At 39.1% G+C, this 19,462-nt stretch overlaps 1 protein-coding gene across 1 annotated transcript in view; it reads right to left on the bottom strand.

The window, feature by feature from the left end:
- Mpp7 (membrane palmitoylated protein 7) overlaps positions 1-19,462 on the bottom strand; it is a 220,896-nt gene that overhangs the window by 106,376 nt on the left and 95,058 nt on the right. Inside the window, exon 3 of the mRNA XM_042686270.1 lies at positions 12,410-12,528. Coding sequence (XP_042542204.1) covers positions 12,410-12,528 — 119 coding nt within the window. The remainder of the gene's footprint in view (positions 1-12,409; positions 12,529-19,462) is intronic.

The raw sequence follows: 19,462 nt of genomic DNA, 5'->3' as shown, positions 1-19,462 counted from the left end.
AAAGACAGGAGCCAGGCACTGGTGGCCTATGCCTGTATTTCTAACTACTCAGGAGGCTCAGATTTGAAGATCTAGGTCCAAAGCCAGCCCAGATAGGAAATTACCTGAAACTGTTATCTCCAATCAGTCACCACAAAGTCAGAAGTGGGGCTGTGGCTCAAGTTGTAGAGTTTCAGCCTTGGGTGAAAAACAAAAGGGACAGCTCCTAAACTGAGTTTATGCCCTGGGACTAGCAAAAAATAAATAAAATTTAAATTAAAAAAAAAGGAGAGAGAAAAGCAGCCAGGCACCAGTGGCTCATGCCTGCAATCCTAGCTACTCAAGAATCTAGATCTAAGAATCGCAGTTCAAAGCCAGACACAGAAGGAAAGTCTGTGAGACACTTATCTCCAACAAACTGCCAAAAAATGTGGAAAAGTGGAGTTGTAGCTCAAGCAGTAGAATGCCAACCTTGAGCAAAAAGAAGCGAGAGGGAGAGAGAGAGAGAGAGAGAGAGAGGAATGTGGAGTGGTGCTGAGGTTAATATCATCCTAATCATAATAATGTCCTATCATGTACCAGACACAAAGTACATTTCCCATAGTAATTCACGTGACCCTCAAAGCAATCATATAAGGAAGGTATGACTACCATGGATTATCATTTTATATTTAGGCAAGTGGGACACTGTGGGGTTAGATGGTAAGATAGTATTATTTTCTTGTCTTCGGCATGGTCAGAATCTTAGTTCAAGCAACATGACCACAGAGGATCAGCTCTGAACAATGATGAGAGATGTCTCTTAGAGAGGGCAGGGATTAGGTTTCTGTATATGCAGAGAGCAGGACTTGAAGGACTGTCTTCACTGAGACAATGCAACAGATGAAAATAAAAGCATAAGGATATCAAGAGGGAAAGAGAATAAGAATGGAGGGCGCAAAAAGTCCCCATGAGACCTGAGTCCTTCGTGAAAGCTGTCCTAGAGGAAGACTCTTGGTTTATTTCATGGATAATTAACCAAGGGTCCAACATACCTAACTAATTCCAAGGAATACCATTCAGTCCTTTGGCCTAGATCAATGTTTACATGAGACACTTACTTCTTCTAACTTTCATTTGATCCAGGGTGCTAGAATTACAAATATGCATTTCATCAAGCCAGTCATTCCCATGTGCAGAACCATTTGGTAATGCCTAACAAAGCTAGAGATGGCCGAGTACTCCATTGCTGGGTCTACTATGCAGAGAAGCTGTGTATTTCCCTGCTGGAATTCCTATTTCTCTAGAATTGGGAGTAAAAGAATTTGCTTGGAAATGAAAGTGTTACAGATTTCCTGGCTTGAACATTCCAATGAGTGAGCTGTTCTGAGAGCACTTCTATTTTTAGGTAAGGAACTGGTTTTTGTGGTGTTAATGGATTCCCTACTATTAAATTATGACTAAATATAAACAAACGCAAGATGGTTGTTCTAAAGCTAAGCTTATTTGAATATTTATCTAAATGCACAATAACTCCCCAAAAAGCACTGTGCCACTTTATCCTAAATGCAGACTGGGCAGGCAGACTCATGTCCTTCACGTATTCACAAACTTGTCTCATTCATTCATTCATTCATCTCTATGCCTGAGCTACATATGGCCACTGTTTGGAGAGTATGAATTACAAAGGTAACAATTTACTCAGGGCCTCAGGAATTCCTATCTTCAGTAGACTGTACATATTCCTATGCCTGAAGAAATGTAAACTATAACGTAAGACATACCTTCGTCTGGCTTTTCCAACAGAGAGCTGGCTGCACAATTACCTTTGATTGGCCAAGGAGCGTTACCAGCTGTTAAGACCCAACTCTCCACACTGTCAGACCAGGTGGCCATGGATCACTCACAATGTCTGGCTGTCTTTTTCTTTTTCCTCTCACCCAAGGCAAATGGTATTCCAGAGGCAAGTAATATAACCTCCCCAATGGGTTTACTCTCTGAACTTAACACCACCTCCCTTTTCCCCAAACAGTGCAATTTATTTCCAAAGGTCCCTAAACCTGAAAGTATCTTATAAAAATCATCTTTCAGCCTAGAATCTGGTTCACTACTAAGTAAATATCACCTTCCACTACCAATAGGATGCTTTCTATTGCTTCTAATTTAAAAGATAAACTTAACGGAACAACAACAACCGAAAGACCTTATAAAGTCACTGCTCAAAACACTATCCCTTTTTAAAAGTTTGACTTCATTGATTATTCTGAAATAATTAGAATATACTTTCCAAGCAAATCTCACAAATGTTAAGAAAATTTGACATGGTAAAACAAAGATTAAGCATTATCTTCATAATAATTTTACATTTTTTGAAGTATCTAGATTACATACAAAATGTTTACCATATATTTTCTTTTATCCTCATTTCTTTTTTTGCTCCTTGCTTTTCTTTTGTGAGAAGGTTTATTGTGTGGTCCAAGCTGGCTTCAAATTTACCATATAGCACAGGCTGGCCTCAAACTCACTAGCCTCTTTCTTATGCTTCCCAAATTCTGGGATTACAGATGCTCACAACTACACCTGGCTGAAAGTATATTCTTTTTTTTTCTTTCTATTTATTTGTGTATATATTTATTTATTTAGTGCTGGTCCTGGGGATTGAACTCAGGGCCTATGTGGCAGTCCATAAACTCTTTTGGTCCAGGCTAATACTCTACCACTTGAGCCACAGCTCCACTTCTAGCTTTTTTTTTTTTTTTGGTGCTTAATCGGAGATGAGTCTTACTGACTTTCCTGCAATCCTCAGACATAGCCTTCTGAATAGCTAGGATTACAGGCAATACCTGATTAAAAGTATATTCTTATTTATTGCTTTCTCTATGAACCTCTTCAAGATTGATTCATTTATTTAGATCAGTACTAAGAAGATATTCCTTTTAGAATTAGCCTAAATGAATATGCACTAAAAACTTTACAAACTCACATTAATAGGGACATGCAACACAAACTCCCAACAACTAATTCTCTCACAGTTTTGTTGAACCCCATTAATGCACTCATACTTCATCTAATTCAGTAAAAGCAAATCATCAGAAGTTATTTAAGAAGAGAAAATAGGGATTTTGAATTACAAGTCCAATTATTTCTTGGTCTTAGGAAATAGGAACATATCTTAAATTAAACAAAGAATGTATTTTATCTCAAACTGTTCATTTTTATTAAGTTAAAGAGATAGACAACCAGAAGATTATACACTGCTTCTAAGTGTATTATATACACTTAGACATAACTTAGTATGTGTCTAAGTATGGCTATATATACTAATCAAATTAAAAAGGTTTTGTTTGAAGTATAAAAAAAAAGATGATGAATCATAAGTGATCTTCAAGGAAATAGAAGAGGCAATCCAAAAATACATATGGAACAATAAAAGACCCTGAATAGCAAAAGCAATCCTTAACAGAAAAAACAGTGCTGGAGGAATATCAATACCAAATTTCAAACTCTGCTACAAAGCCATAATAATCAAAACAGCTTGGTACTGGCACAAAAAGAGACCTCAAGATCAATGGAATAGAATTGAAAACCCAGAAATGAACCCACAGACCTATAGCCACCTAATCTTCGATAAGGGAGCTAAAAAAAAAAAAAAAAAAAAATAGAATGGAAGAAAGACAGCTTCTTCACCTGTAGAAAACTAAAGCTAGATCCTCATATATCACCCTGCACCAGAATCAACTCCAAATGGATCAAAGACCTCGGAGTCAAAGCAGACACCCTGAAAACATTACAGGAAGCAATAGGAGAAACCCTAGGTCTCCTTGGTACAGGCCGAAATTTTAATAGAGACCCAGAAACAAAACAAATCAAAGTTGGACAAGTGGGATTGCATGAAGCTGCAGAGCTTCTGTATGGTAAAGGACATAGCCAGCAAGATCAACAGAAAGACCACGGACTGGGAGATCTTCATTAGCCATATAATGGACAAGGGTCTCATATCTAAAATATACTTGGAACTCAAAAAAATTAAAATCCCCCAAAAACAAATCCTCAAAGAAACAACTGCCCAATAAATAAGTGGGCTAAAGACAAAGAGAAACTTCTCTGAAGAGGCAATAAGAATGGCCAATAGACACATGAAGAAATGCTCATCTTCTCTAGCCATAAAAGAAATGCAATCAAAACAACATTGAGATACCACCTCACCCCAGTTAGAATAGCTATAATCAAGAAATCTAATAACAACAGATGCTGGAGGGGATGTGGACAGAAGGGAACTTTACTGCATTGTTGGTGGGAGTATAAACTTATTCAACCACTTTGGAAAGCAGTATGGAGATTCCTCAAAAGACTCCATATAGAGCTCCCCTATGACCCCGCAATCTCACTTTTGGGCATTTACCCAAATGATCACAAACAAGACCACACTAAAGCTACCAGCACAACTATTTTTATCGCAGCATTTTTACCGTAGCTAAGATATGGAACCAACCCAGATGCCCCCCCAGTAGATGAATGGATCAAGAAAATGCAGTATATATACACAATGGAATTCTATACCTCCATCAGAAAGAATGACATCACCCCATTTGTTAGGAAATGGGAAGACTTGAAAAAAAAATCATATTAAGTGAAGAAAGCCAGGCCCAAAGAAACATAGGTCCCATGGTTTCCCTTATTTGCAATAACTAGTATATGTTTGGGACAATTAGAAAAGGTCAAAAGCTATGTACATATGACCAAATAAAATGAAGTTATGCAAAATGAACCCCAAGATAGGGACACAAGTGATTCTTGCTTGCTTGCTATTGTTTCTAATGTGTTTATAAGGTACCATGTGATTTTTTTGTTGTTTTGTATGTTCCTCCTCCACGGTATAACCCGTTTTCACTGTATTTGATATTGGTATAATTGGGGGAGGAGAAGGGAAAAAATGTTTAAATAGGGATACAATTGTAAAAATGAGATTCACAAGACACTATGTTTGAAAGAACCAACTTTACAATTTAGGCATGGGGAGGGAGGAGTGCAGTTGTGGAGGTGTGAGGGAAGGGACTGTAAGGGAAAAACAAAGGAGGAGGCAACAATGCTTGATAAGAAATGTACTCATAACCTTGCTCATATAACTGTAACCCCTCTGTAGAGTATTTTCACAATAAAAAACACTTATTTTAAAAAAATCGTAAGTGACTACCATATCTTCTATAGAGGAAAATGGAGGCCTCCTTCATAGACTCTAAGTAAAACAGATCAAAACACTATGCAAATCAAGTTTTGGCTCATTTTGCAAAGCTTTTTTTTTTGGGGGGTGGGGGGGGTCAGTCATGGGGCCTGAACTCTGGGCCTGGGCACTGTCCCTGAGCTGCACAGCTCAAGGCTAGTGCTCTACCACTTGAGCCACAGCACCACTTCCAGCTTTTTTCTGTTTATGTGGTGCTGAGGAATCAAACCCAGGAGCTCTGCAAAGTTTTCAAGATCAAGTTAAAGGCTACTAATCTAAAAGGGAAAAGATAACCCACATAATGGAAGGAAATATATCTGTCAACCACCTCTGGTGAGGAAATTATAGTCAGAATGTATTAAACTCTTTACAAATCTGAGATTAAAAGAAAAATAACCAAATTTCTAGTTTCACTTCCAACATGTGAAGCCCTTGGATGTTATCACTCGATCCTCATTACAAGAAAAAGCCGAACAAACTCAAAGTATTGGTGGCTTTCCTTGGCTCCAGCAGAGACTTCAAGTCAGGAAGTGAATGTGACCTTGAAATTGAGACAGAAGGAATACAGGGTGTCCCTGCTGAGGTCAGTCAGCAGAAACACCCAAATGCTTATTTTGATGGACTGATACTGGCCAAATGAAACTAGCTTGAGACTTATAGGCTCCCATTTTCCTCAGCGATCCACACCAAGTTCTCATGAGTAAAGTTTAGAATAAAATTTTTAAAAAAAGAAAATCCCTTAGGGAATTAAAAAAAAAATAGAATGGAAGAAAGACAGCCTCTTCAGTAAATGGTGCTGGAAAAATTGGTTAAACATCTGCAGAAAAGCTAGATCCTTATATATCACCCTGTACCAGAATCAACTCCAAATGGATCAAAGACCTCGGAGTCAAAGCAGACACCCTGAAAACATTACAGGAAGCAATAGGAGAAACCCTAGGTGTCCTTGGCACAGGCCAAAATTTTCTTAATAGAGACCCACAAACACAACAAATCAAAGAAAGGTTGGACAAATGGGATTACATGAAGGTCCAGAGCTTCTGCATGACAAAGGACATAGCTAGCAAGCAAGATCAACAGAAAGCCCACGGACTGGGAGAAGATCTTCACTAGTCATACAACGAAAAAGTGTCTCATATCTAAAATATACTTGGAACTCAAAAAATTAAATCTCCCAACAACAAATCCTCAAAGAAACAACTGCCCAATAAATAAGTGGGTGAAACACTTAAAGAGAGACTTCTCTGAAGAGGAAATAAGAATGGCCAATAGACACATGAAGAAATGCTCATCTTCTCTAGCCATAAAAGAAATGCAAATCAAAACAACATTGAGATACCACCTCACCCCAGTTAGAATAGCTATAATCAAGAAATCTAATAACAACAGATGCTGGAGGGGATGTGGACAGAAGGGAACTTTACTGCATTGTTGGTGGGAGTGTAAACTTGTTCAGCCATTTTGGAAAGTAGTATGGAGGTTCCTCAAAAGACTTCACATAGAGCTCCCCTATGACCCAGCAATCCCACTTTTGGGCATTTACACAAACGATCACAAACAAGACCACACTAAAGCTACCAGCACACCTATTTTTTTTCTTTTTTTTTTTTATTGTGACCAGCACAACTATTTTTATCGCAGCATTATTTAAGATATGGAACCAACCCAGATGCCCCTCAGTAGATGAATGGGTCAAGAAAATGTGATATATATATATACATATATATATATATATATATATATATATATATATATAATGGAATTCTATACCTCCATCAGAAAGAATGACATCACCCCATTTGTTAGGAAATGGGAAGACTTGGAAAAAATCATATTAAGTGAAGAAAGCCAGGCCCAAAGAAACATAGGTCCCATGGTTTCCCTTATTTGCAATAACTAGTACATGTCTAGGACAAGCAGAAAAAGTCAAAAGCTATGTTCATATATGACCATATTAAGATGATGCTAAGTGAACCCCAAGATAGGGACACAAGAGGTTTTATCTTTGTTGCTGTCTTTAGTGTACTTATAATGTACTATGTGATTTTTTTTTGTTTCTTTTGTATGTTCCTCCCCCACGGTATAACCCCTGTTTTCTCTGTATTTGATGTTGCGGCCCTGCATCTTGTATATGTATGTTTCTAATTTGGGGAGGGGAAGGGAAATAACAAAATGCTGAAATAAGGATACAGGTTGACCCATTGTAACAATGAGATGTACAAGACACTATGTTGAAAATTAACTTTACAACTTGGTGGGGGGAGTTGGGGAGATGGAGAGGTAAGGGTTGGTAGGGGAAAAACAAAGAAGGGGGTAACAATGCTCGATAGGAAACGTACTCATTATCTTACTCACGTAACTGAAACCCCTTTGTACAGTATCTTTACAATTAAAAGTATACATTAAAATTTTTTAATTAAAAAACGTGAAAAAAATATCCCTTAGGATTTCAGTTGTTCAAGTTTTCTGTATAACATGTCTGCCTTCTTCACTGGACTACTGTAGAAAGCCCAAGAGTCATGAGATAACTCTAAACTCCTTTAGCATTCTTTCATGACAGAATGGAAAAGAAGAGAAGAAGGAAAGCAAAGGAGAAAAGGGGAGGGAAGAAAAGGAAGGGAATGGAGGAGAGGAGAGAAGGATTTAGGGCAAAAAGTGCTTTCGAAGTTCACAGCCCAGGGACTCAAATCACTAAAGAGTTGGTATTTAAATATGACTATAGCATAATTTCCTTCTCCAACCACCAACCACCATGGACAAATCACCTGCAATATAAGTGATTATAACTGACAGAGCTACAAACACAATTCTAAGAAAAGGCTTTTAAGAAAATACAAAGACAAAATACAGGTTGAGTGGCTAGGAGAGAGCATTAAGAAAACGGAAATTCTGGCACTAAGCTTTAGTGAGCTTTAAACACAACCCAGTTCCAAGTCATAGTAACTTAAGAAATTCTCACTATAAGCATAATTACCTCAATCCTATTACCCAATACATCATGTCTAGCTTTCAGCAAAAATGTGCGAGTCATGATAATAGCAAGGAAAACAGTCTTGAAGAGAAAAGGCAAGCATTAGAATTAGACTGCAATATGACAGATTTTAGAATTAGGAGATAAGGATCTAGAGTAAGTATGATAAATATGCTAAACACTCCAATGGAAAAAGTGCACAGCATGCAAGAACAGATGGGCAATGTAAGCAGAAAGATGGAAACTAATACAGAATCAAAAGGAAATGCTACAAATTAGATACAACTAGAATAGAAGAGTGTCTTTAACAGGCTCATCATCAGTAGAATGAACACAGCCAGGAAAGCTGGAAGATAGGCTCATGGAAACTTCTGAAGTTGAAATGCAGGCAGAAAGAAAAAAGAAGGGGAAGACAAAACATCCAAGAGTTGTGAGACAACTAAAAAAGGGTAACACATACATTAATGGAAATAGCAGCAGCAAAGAATGGAAGAAATATTCAAAGTGATTATGGCTGAGAAGTAACTGATATTTGTCCTGCAGGGGAGGCTCATGCCTGTAATCCTAGCTACTCAGGAGGCTGAGATCTGGGGAATGAGGCTCAAACTAGTCCATAAGCATCTAATCTCCAATTAGTTACCAAAAAGCTAGAAGTGTAGCTGTGGCTGAAGTGGTAAAGCATTACCCTTGAATGAAAAAACTAAGAGACAGAGCTAAGGTCGTAAGTTCAAGCCCCAAGATAGACAGATAGACAGACACACACACACACACACACACACACACACACACAAACACACACACACACACAAAGACTTGATAGTAAAAAGATATGTCCTTACAAATGGTACTTAGTTTTACACCTAACATTATATGTAGTGGTGGGAAACTCCATTGTTTTCCCTTATTAGGAAGAGGACAAAAGTATCCCCTCTCACCACTACTGTTCAATATTGTACAAGAATTCCTAACAAATTCTAAAAGACCAGAAAAGGAAATAAAAGTTATACAGATTGAGAAAAATAAAGTTGCCTTTGTTTACAGATGACACAATTATGTTAAAAATCAAAATAAACTAACAATAATAAAAAAAACTCTGGACACTGCCAGATGCTGGTGGCTCATGCCTGTCATCCCAACTACTCAGAAGGCTGAGATCTGAGGATCTCAGTTCAAAGCCAGCCTGAGCAGGAAAGTCTGTGAGACTCTTATCTTCTATTAGCCAGCAAAAAATACGGAAGTGGAAGTGTGGCTCAAGTGGTAGACCGTAAGCCTTAAGTGAAAAAGCCAAGCAAGAACACAAGGCCCTAAGTACAAGCCTTGGTGCTATACTAAATAAATAAATGAATCATCAGCTAAACCATGGAATATCATCAATTTTCTAGTGACAAGGTCAATCTCCTGAGGTGACATACTTTACCTCTTATACATATGGTCAGGTCAAAACTGCCACTTCTTAAATACATTTTATATTAAACCCCAAGGTTATAGGTACTTTAAACTGTGTGGTGATTTACAACTGCCCCCCCCACCTCTGTGTATACACACACTGGTTCTGAGGCTTAAATTCAGGACCTGGGCACTGTCCCTGAGCTTTTTTGCTCAAAGCTAGCCATCTACCACTTTGGAGCTACAAATCCACTTTGGCTTTTTGTTGATTAATTGGAGATATGCGTCTCTCGGACTTTCCTGCCCTGGCTGGCTTTGAAAGTCAATCCTCAGGTCTCAGCCTACTGAGTAGCTAGGATTACAGGTGTGAGCCACCAACACCCAGCTTAACAGCTGGCTCTACAGAAAGATAGGATAGATAGGAGAGAGGGAGAAAGAGAAAGAGAGAGAGACAGAGACAGAGACAGAGACACAGAGACACAGAGAGAAAGAGAATTCTGTTCTAGGATAAAATCAAATTTTGTATTCAGCCAGTTCTAAATCACATACTAACAATTCTAACTTCAGGCCAAAGAGCATAAAAACCAAAGCACATTTCGATTCACTCTAAAACAAATCTTCTCAAACAAATTCCTTTTGCTTTACCAAGATTTATGTACAAAAGCTGGAGGATTCTATCCTGCAGCCTTAAGTACAGGCACTTGGAATACAGCTGAGCAGTTTGTTCCAGCTTTTCAGGCTGCGATCCCTTGAGCTTGCCTCCTGGAGGCAAGACTTTACGTATTTAAAGCTAATAGAATGGGTCAGGCAGAGGACATGCTGGACGTCTGCATCTGATCAAAGCTGGGGTGGGGAAAGTAGTAAGAAATTGGGACAAGTACTGGAAGTACAAAATAAAACTAATTTAAAAAATACATTCTAGAGTAATTACTATCCCCAAAATATATTTGGGATAGCACATGTTAAGTGTGCTATCTAAACATAGGTGACATCAGTTAATTTGTTTCAGTGTTTAGGAGCAACCAGATATTAACATTCAGAATGATTCTTAACCAACTGTTATGGATAAAAACTTTGGAAACCAGCCTATGCTTAAGACTCAACAGCCAGCGTAACTAAGAATTTGTTTAATACATCAATTTTTGCCCTTGTAACAGAAATAACAACCATCTCTATAATTCCTTTTTTGGTTCTGTGTATGTTATGATAAGTATGATTTCCCTCAATACTTAATAATAATGCCTACTTAAATTTGCCTATGGCTATCAAAGAGTTTTGAGCTTTACTATTATCTGAGAACTCATAACTTGGATATCATAGATTCTAACTTCCATTTTGTAGGTAAGGAAACTACAGACATGCTATAAAATCAATATGAATAGATGTTCATCCATTTACTCTGGAGAATGTTTAATGGATGAAGGATGATGACGTCAATTTAAACACCTTTTATTCCTTTTATCAAATGACTGAATCCATATAAATAAGTCCAGAGTGGGCTAAGGCCAGGGCTGATACAACATTGGTCTGGCAGGAGCTAGGCTCCAAGTTCAGATCCCAGGACCACCAATTAAATAAATAAATAAATAAATAAACACAAGCAGCTATTCAATTTCCATATATTCAACATAGAAATATTACCTCACCAAGTCATAAACTTCATCCATTGTAATTCCAAGACTATTTCTTTAACAAACACCAAGAAATCAACTTAAACAGCCTGAGATTATTTGGAACATAATGATACCTTGGCAGTTATGTTCTTATGAAAAAAATAAATAAATGAACAAATAAGTCCCGGTCTTTAATTGTACTGCCAGGGAAATGCTAACATATTAGCTTTCGCTTTTTCAAAATTATTCCTGTTCAAAGCATATAAATTTCAGTAAATTGGACAACAAGAATCAAATAGCATTCTCCAGTCCAGTAATGCATCTGTAACTCAGAGGTGGCTTATTTTCAAATTCTATACATCAATTAAAGCCTCTTATCATGACAGACAACCATAACAAATTTAGCTGAATAAAGCATAGGTCCAGATTTTGTACATAGGTTTCGACCTCTGACAGATTATGGTCAGACTCTAAATTTCTTTCAGCTTTAGTTAAAGGAGAGAAAATGCAATTCCTATTTCCAGAAGCAAGAGTGGCATATTTTCCAGTAAGTTCCTAGTTCTCATTTTACTATTTTAAGAGTTCTGATCCCTCACAGTGTTTCTGTAAGGCAAGATCTGGTTTTGGGTGCTGATCATTTTCATGGTATAATACTTTACTAGAACTGTCTCTGAGAACTGTTTTTATTCCTATTTAGCTCCACTGTATTTATCTACAAAATACCATTTCAATGGAGTGAGGCCAACAAAAGAAACAGCTTACTAGAATTTCAGTTGACTTTGTTAAAGGAAATTATTTTAAATTAATGTGGCTACTGCAACTGCTGCCATTCTTGACCTCAGAAAATCTATGCCTTCTAATTTCTTTTTTTGTTGTTGTTGCGAACATTTATTTATGTAAGTTAAATTCCAGCTCATGAACATGGACCATAAAGGAGTCTAAACCTTCCTGCTACTATTTCATATGCTTTTTCTAAACAGGGGCAACCACATGTTTGCTGGATTAGTATGCACAGCCAGATCACTGCCATTAAGTGAAATCATCGAGGTATTTCTGGTAGGATCTTTAACAACTTCCACACCCGTCAGTGAAATGGAACAAGGCTGTTTTGTTTTCAGAGAGCAACAATTTGATCTTGGGTTTACTAGATGGCGCTCAAAATATTTTTCCATATGCTTTTTTTTTTCATCCCCAACCAAAAAAAAAAAAAAAGGGAGGGTTGGAGGGGAGAGAGAGAATCTGACTTCAGCCATGGTTTACCTTTAGCAGTGAATGCAGGCTTTTTTCACCAAACATATCCCAGAGGAAGGTCAAGTCTTCCTGACTATCCACATGCGGCTGCAGCTGGGTAGGCAGAGCCGCCAACAGCTCATACAGACCTATAAAATGAAAATAAAACACAAAGCGTCATCTTAAAGTGATCTCATTAATTTCAGCAAAGGTGTGTGTGTGCGCGCGTAAGTGACAGCTGGAACGTGTCTTTAAAAAAAAAAAACAACTGGATTTGTATTCTGGGCCATCACACAAAACACTTCTGCAAAGAAAGAGAAGACATGTTGGAAGTGTTTTGATTTTTCAATTCCAAAACAGTATGGGTTAACAGGCTAGTTTGATGTTTTTTGGGTTTTTTTTCTTGGTTACTCTTTCTCAGTGGTCACTACTCTGCTACCATCCAAGTTTACATAACCCAAGACAAAAAATATATATAGGTTTTCATTTTAAAAAGAAGAAGAAGAAGAAAACGCATATGGTGCTTCCTTGGTGTTAGCCAAAGACTGCAATGAGTCACGAGTAGGAAAAACTTCCTTAGAAGAACAGAAAATTGATAGGGTGGTCATTAAGAAGGTTTTGTAGTTTCCAAAAAGTACCTAATACCAGATAGTTTCAAAAAAAAATTTACATCATCGGACATGCAAAATAAAGTTCAGCCAAGTCAGATAAAATAGAGCATACACAGTGTTTCATGTATTTAATCGAAAGGCCTATGTGGAATTTAGTTTAACTCTAGGGTCTGTAAAGTTCATCTAACGCCCATCTGAAAGAGTTAAAGGGGCAGAAGCAGGTTGCTGGTGGCACTCATGGAAGATTCTAGAAGCAGACAGTAGCACAGTGTTCCACAGTAGCGGGCTACAGAAGCCATCCATCTCCATCACAGGCCGTCAGACTCCTGTCCAAGAAATGTTGCAACAACTTTCGACCGAGACTCTTTTGGGAGGTGACCTGGCAGGAGTCAGTATCAATTCATAGCACATGTTTTATTTTCCAGTGGGATTACACGAGGTAAAAAGGACAAAATTCCTTTTATTTCTGTCTGCTGTCTACAAAAACACCAAAACCTCCTGGGACCTCCAACACATGGGACTGTTGTTATTTCTGGTCTGAATAAGAACTGTTGTTCATCACAGGGACAGCTTTACAAGATATTTAGCTAGCAAAGAATAGCAAGTGATAGACAGCTACTGATGAGTGGATTGTCCTAAAGTGTGACCACATTCTGCTAATCAGTGATAATTCACAGTCAAGTGCATTAGAGATTATTTTCAAAGGTACACATGCAACTCAGAAGACTGGAGTGAACTCATACATTCCTGGAGTTGTATTTAGCCAGAAAAACAAAATCAAAAACAAAGAAACAATCAAATCAATACAAAGTGATAACGTTCTATGGAAAATAAAAAGGTTCCCAAATTACACTAAGTATTCTTGGTATTTTATATTTATTTCCTTAAAAACACGGCTTTCTGCCTAAACCAGCTCTTATTAACAATTTAATAAAGCTATTTTAAAGCATTTCAGCTTAATTCAGTCTATAATAATATACATCTCTCTAAGTCTCTCTGCACACACACACACATATAAAAGTATTCAACAACTACCAAGATCGGTGTTCAAGTCAGAGATTCAAAATGTAAAATTAGGACTAGGAGTGTGACCCAAGGAGTAAGATGCCTGCCACACCTATCATCTACAAGGTTCTAAGTTCAAATCCCAGTTCCATCAAAAAGGAAAAAAATTTAAAATTTGAAGAATGAGAGCAAAATCTCATTATTTTACTATTGGTTTCAAAAGTTTTAAAAAACATATTAACAGGTAAGCAAATGAAGTCATTGTATTCAAAGTGCATTGTGTAAAAAATATGTCATTTGAAGGTAAGTACAAGAGGGGGAATTGCAAAGAAACATAGGTCCCATGGTTTCCCTTATTTGCAATATCTAGTATATGTCTGAGTCAAGCAGAAAAGGTCAGATAAGGTGATGTTAGGGAAATGAACCCTAAGATATGTACTCAAATTTTTTTTATTCTTTCTTGTGATTGTTTCTATTTATAAGATTATTTCTTTCTTGCTTCATATGTCCCTCCCCCACAGTATAACCCCTGCTTTCACTGTATTTAATGTCCGTATAACCCCTGTTTTCACTGCATTTAATGTCGGTATAATTTGTGGAGGGGAAGGGGATAGGGATACAGGTGGACCCATTGCAACAATGAGATGTACAAGTAGTTATGTCGAAAACGAACTTTACAATTTTTGGTGCGGGGGGGGGGGGGGGGGGGGGAGCGGGAGAGGATCAGGTGGGGCGGGAGAATGGGAAGGGATGGGAAGGGTAAACAAAGGAGGAGGCTACAATGCTTGATAAGAAATGTACTCATTATCTCGCCTATATAATTGTAACCCCTCTGTACAGTATTTTCACAATAAAAAAAATGTATTAAAAAAAGAGGGGGAATTGGGGAAGAACAAAGGAAAAGGTGACATTGACTCATAACCTGAGTTATGGAATTGTAATCCCTTTGTACAGCTACTTAATAGTAACAATAAAAATGGAAAAAAATTATTTATATGTACATATATATAACCTATTCTTTGGTGATATAAGAGTTTAAAGACACTAACTCAGCTGTGATGTGCCATACATGGTATCATCATTGGAGGATTAAATAGTCATCATTAGAACAGTCCCCATTACATGAAAAGTACTCAATGAGTTATATGTCATTCAGTAAGATTTTTTTAATTGTTAATTATATTATTATTAGTTACTATTATTGAAAAGGCAAAACAGACTAGTGCAACCCCTATCTTATACTTACAGCATTTCACATAACTTATTTGAGCTTTGTTTCTATCTCTTTACGAAATAAATGATGGTACTAGGAATTTAGCTAAGGGAAAAGGCATTTGCCTGGCAAGTGCAAGTCCCTGAGTTCGGCCCTCAGCTCTGCAAAAATACATAAATAAAAATGATAACCTGGCCAGGCACAGATTGCTTATGCCTGTAATCCTAGCCACTCAGGAGGCCAAGATCTGAGGATTGCAGTTAAAAGCCAGCCTGGGCAGGAAAGTCCATGGGACTCATCTCCAATTAACTACCAGAAAACCGGAAGTGGTGCTGTGGCTCAAGTGGTAGAACGCTCACCTTGAGCTGAAAAGCTCAAAGAGAGTGGCCAGGCCCAGAGTTCCCAAGCCTCACAACCAAAAAAAATAAAAATTACCTGCTCAAGATTCATTGTATTCATATACTACTTTATGGAATGGCAACTCCTCTATACAACTATTTAAAGATAAAAGTAAAATAAAATGATAACTTACATGTAGGTTATCTAAGTACACACACACATGTACATACATACATACATACATACATACAAAACAAAAACTGGTGAACTCTAGTCAGTGGTATGTCAGTCTGTTTTGTACTGCTAATATGGCAGACCATAAACAATAGAAGTTTACTGTTCCTTTCTGGAAGGTAGGAAGTCCAAACAAGATGGGTTCAAGGTGTGGCTCAATGGTGGAGCACCTGCCTACTGTCAAAAATACTAATAACAATACAAATGGTGGATTGGGGGCTGGCTGACTGGCTCAACTGGTAGAGTCTGCTATACCAGGACAAGAAGCTGACATATGGTAATACACATCTGTAATCCTAGCATTAGGGAGGCTGAGGTAGGAGAAGGGTAAGCTCAAGGTCAGGCTGGGTTACATAGTAAGTACATCTGGCAAGGGCATTTGTACCATGTCAGTTCATGAAGGCAAGGCAAGAAGGCCTAAGAGCAAATGAGTGACAAGGGACTGAATTGGCTTTTGTGGCAAATCTACTCCCGCAGGGCCCTTGTGACCCAACCACTTCTTAGGAGGCCTACCTCTCCAACACTGCTATATTGGAGATTAAGCTTCCCCCATGAGAACTTTGGACAATACACTCAAACCACATCAAACTGTATCAACTACAATTTCCTAGCTGTGACAGCCTACCCTGTTATAACTGAACAAGAAGTTATCAATGGAAGAGAGTGTGTGAGAGAATATGAGATCTCTACATCAATTCTAACATATGAGAATCTACATTATCTCAGAATAGAATGCAAAATACAAAAGGAAGGAAGGAAGGAAGGAAGGAAGGGAGGGAGGGAGGGAGGGAGGGAGGGAGGGAGGGAGGGAAAAGGGAAGGGAAGGAAGGGGAGGGGAGGGGAGGGAAAAGGAAAGGGAAAGGAGGGGAGGGAAGGGAAGGGAAGGGAAGGGAAGGGCAGGGAAGGGAAAGGAAGGGGAGGGGAGGGCAGGGGAAGGGAAGGGAGAAGGGAAGGTAAGGGAGGGGAGGGCAGGGGAGGGGAAGGGAAAGGGAAAGGGGAAAGAAAAGGGAGGGGAGGGGAGGAGAGGGGAGGGGAGGGGAGGAGGAGAGGGGAGGGGAGTGGAGGGAAGGGAAGGGAAGGGAAGGGAAGGGAAGGGAAGGGGAGGGCAGGGGAAGGGAAGGGAGAAGGGAAGGGAAGGGAGGGGAGGGCAGGGGAGGGGAAGGGAGGGGAAGGGAAAGGGAAAGGGGAAAGAAAAGGGAGGGGAGGAGAGGGGAGGGGAGGGGAGGGGAGGGGAGGGGAGGGGAGGGGAGGGAAGGGAAGGGAAGGGAAGGGAAGGGAAGGGAAGGGAAGGGAAGGGAAGGGAAGGGAAGGGAAGGGAAGGGAAGGGAAAGGGAGTAGAGGAAGGGGGTGGGTAGGCAGGGGAAGGGAAGGGAGGGGGAAGGAAGAGGAGGGGAGGGGAAGGGAAAGGGAAAGGGTAGAGGAAAGGAAGGGGAGGGGAGGGAAAGGGAAGGGGAGGGTAAGAGGAAGGGGAGGGGAAGGGGAAGGAGCAAGGGGAAAGGGAAGGGGAAGGGAAGGAGTGGAGTTGTGGTCAAATGGTTTCAAGGGGAAGGGGAAGGGGAAAGGGGAGGGGAAGGTGGAGTTGTGGTCAAATGGTTTCAATGAACAGATAAAGGCACAGAGTAGGCACTTGATAATTAAAAAAAAAATTATGGGCTGGGAAGGTGGCTCAGTGGTAGAGCGCTTGCCTTGCATGCATGAGGCCCTGGGTTCGATTCCTCAGCACCACATAAGCAAAAAAGAAAAAAACCGGAAGTGGCGCTGTGGCTCAAGTGGTAGAGCTAGCGCTGAAGAGCTTGAGCTGAAGAGCTGAGGGACAGCGTCCAGGCCCAGAGTTCAGGCCCCAGGACCGGACCAAAAAAAAAAACAAAACAAGAAAACAAAATCATGTTCTCTTGTTCTTGATATGTCTTCTTTTAGAAGGAAAATGCCCTCTTAATGGTTTGAAATCAACATAACTTACCCACACATTCCAAGTAGATACAATACCATACCTGGAAAGAAAAACACCTTAGTCTTTTACATATGGAAAGTGTTAACTTTACCCAAGTCCTACTTACATTTCATGGAATAAGCCGTATTATCCTGAAAAGTTTTTTTAATAATTTTTTCTGTTAGAAAAAGCTCATAAACCTGGGTTTTCTGGGGTTTACTGGCTTTATGCAATTCTAATTTATATACCACCACAGTCTGGCACTCCAGTGACACAACAGCAGTCTCTTCTATTCAGCCACCACATCTGAAAGTCCCATGACCAAAGCCAGAAGAAATGAAACACAACCACAAATGAAAGACACAGAGAAAGAGCTAGCAGGCATGAGCAGTGTACAGTCACCAAAGATCACAGTCACCTGCCCTCAAAGACTCCAGAAACCATCACTGTCCTGCAACGAAACAGCCCCTGGGTTCTGACGTATTCAAAAACACTCCTATATTCAAATCATCTAATATGAAGAACACTATGAAATCCAAGTGGGTTTTGATACTGGATATTCAGAGCAGTAAGAAATAGTTCAGATAGCCAGGAATATCTTAAATTATTTTACCTAAGTCTTCTTGAACTCTGAGAAAGACCTGGAGTAATGAAATCCCACCCTATACTCTGTAGCTATTCAAACTTATAAATGTCTCATTGCAATAAACATTTATAGTAGCTATGGGTCAAATACCATTCAAGGCTCTAAAGAACTAAGGCCAATCAACCAGGATTCCTGTCCTAGGTTACAGTGAAGAAAAGCACAGAGGGGGGGTCTATTAGTAAACAGAGGGCAGGGCTGTAAGTCCGGCCAAAGGCAAAGGAAGGAAGGACCCATTCCTGCAAAGGAAGAAGAAAACATCAGGAAAGCCTTCAGAGAAGTAACAACCAATTATGCCCATATGGTTTGAATATGTACTCCACAAAGTATGTATTAGAAATGTAATCTCCAATGCAACATAGGAATGAAGGAGGCAGTAAGGAGAGGTGACTGGGTCATCATAAATAGACTTCCCATTGGAGTGGATTCACCATCAAGGGAGTGAGTTTCTTATAAAAGGAAGGCTAAGTCTGTCTGTATCCTAACCCCACTCAATAAATGGAACCCCAGGGAGATGTCAGAATAAAAAGGTCCTTGTCTCCTCACGGTTGAACCTCTTGTGCTCTAAACATCTAGCCTGGGGAACATCTGGCCTGTGGACCATATAAGGTCCTCAAAATCATTCGGTACATGATAGGATAGACACATACACTTCCCCTGGCTCTCTACAGCCTGTCTGCTTATACTAATAGTTCTGTCAGACCAACGTATGATGTTGTCAATATCCAAATGGACTTTGGCTGAAAGAAAGCTTCTTCAACTCTTCTATCATATCACCTTAAGACAATAAAATTCTTTCCATAATAAAATTGCCAATCAATGGAAAATGGCCCCCTATATCCAAAGACAATATATTCTAAGATTTCTAGTGAATGCCTGGAATTACAGGTAGTATCAAGCACTATGTAAATTATGTTGTTTCCTGTACATTCTCTAGTGCTTTTAGGCCATGATTAAATTACTTAAATTTTCCTCAGAACAAGTACTACACTACTGTGACAGGCCATCCAGTGAGGGCTGATGTATGTGATTAACAGGAAGGTAGCATTTATAGGGTGGACACACTGAATGAAGAAATTGGGATTTTTTTAAATTATATACTTATGAA

The sequence above is a fragment of the Dipodomys spectabilis genome, unplaced genomic scaffold (assembly GCF_019054845.1).
Source record: "Dipodomys spectabilis isolate Male_0828 unplaced genomic scaffold, ASM1905484v1 ptg000096l, whole genome shotgun sequence".
In the NCBI taxonomy this organism is placed as follows: Eukaryota; Metazoa; Chordata; class Mammalia; order Rodentia; family Heteromyidae; genus Dipodomys; species Dipodomys spectabilis.
The sequence above is the reverse complement of the archived record's forward strand: the minus strand, read 5'-3'. Positions and strand labels throughout refer to the sequence as shown.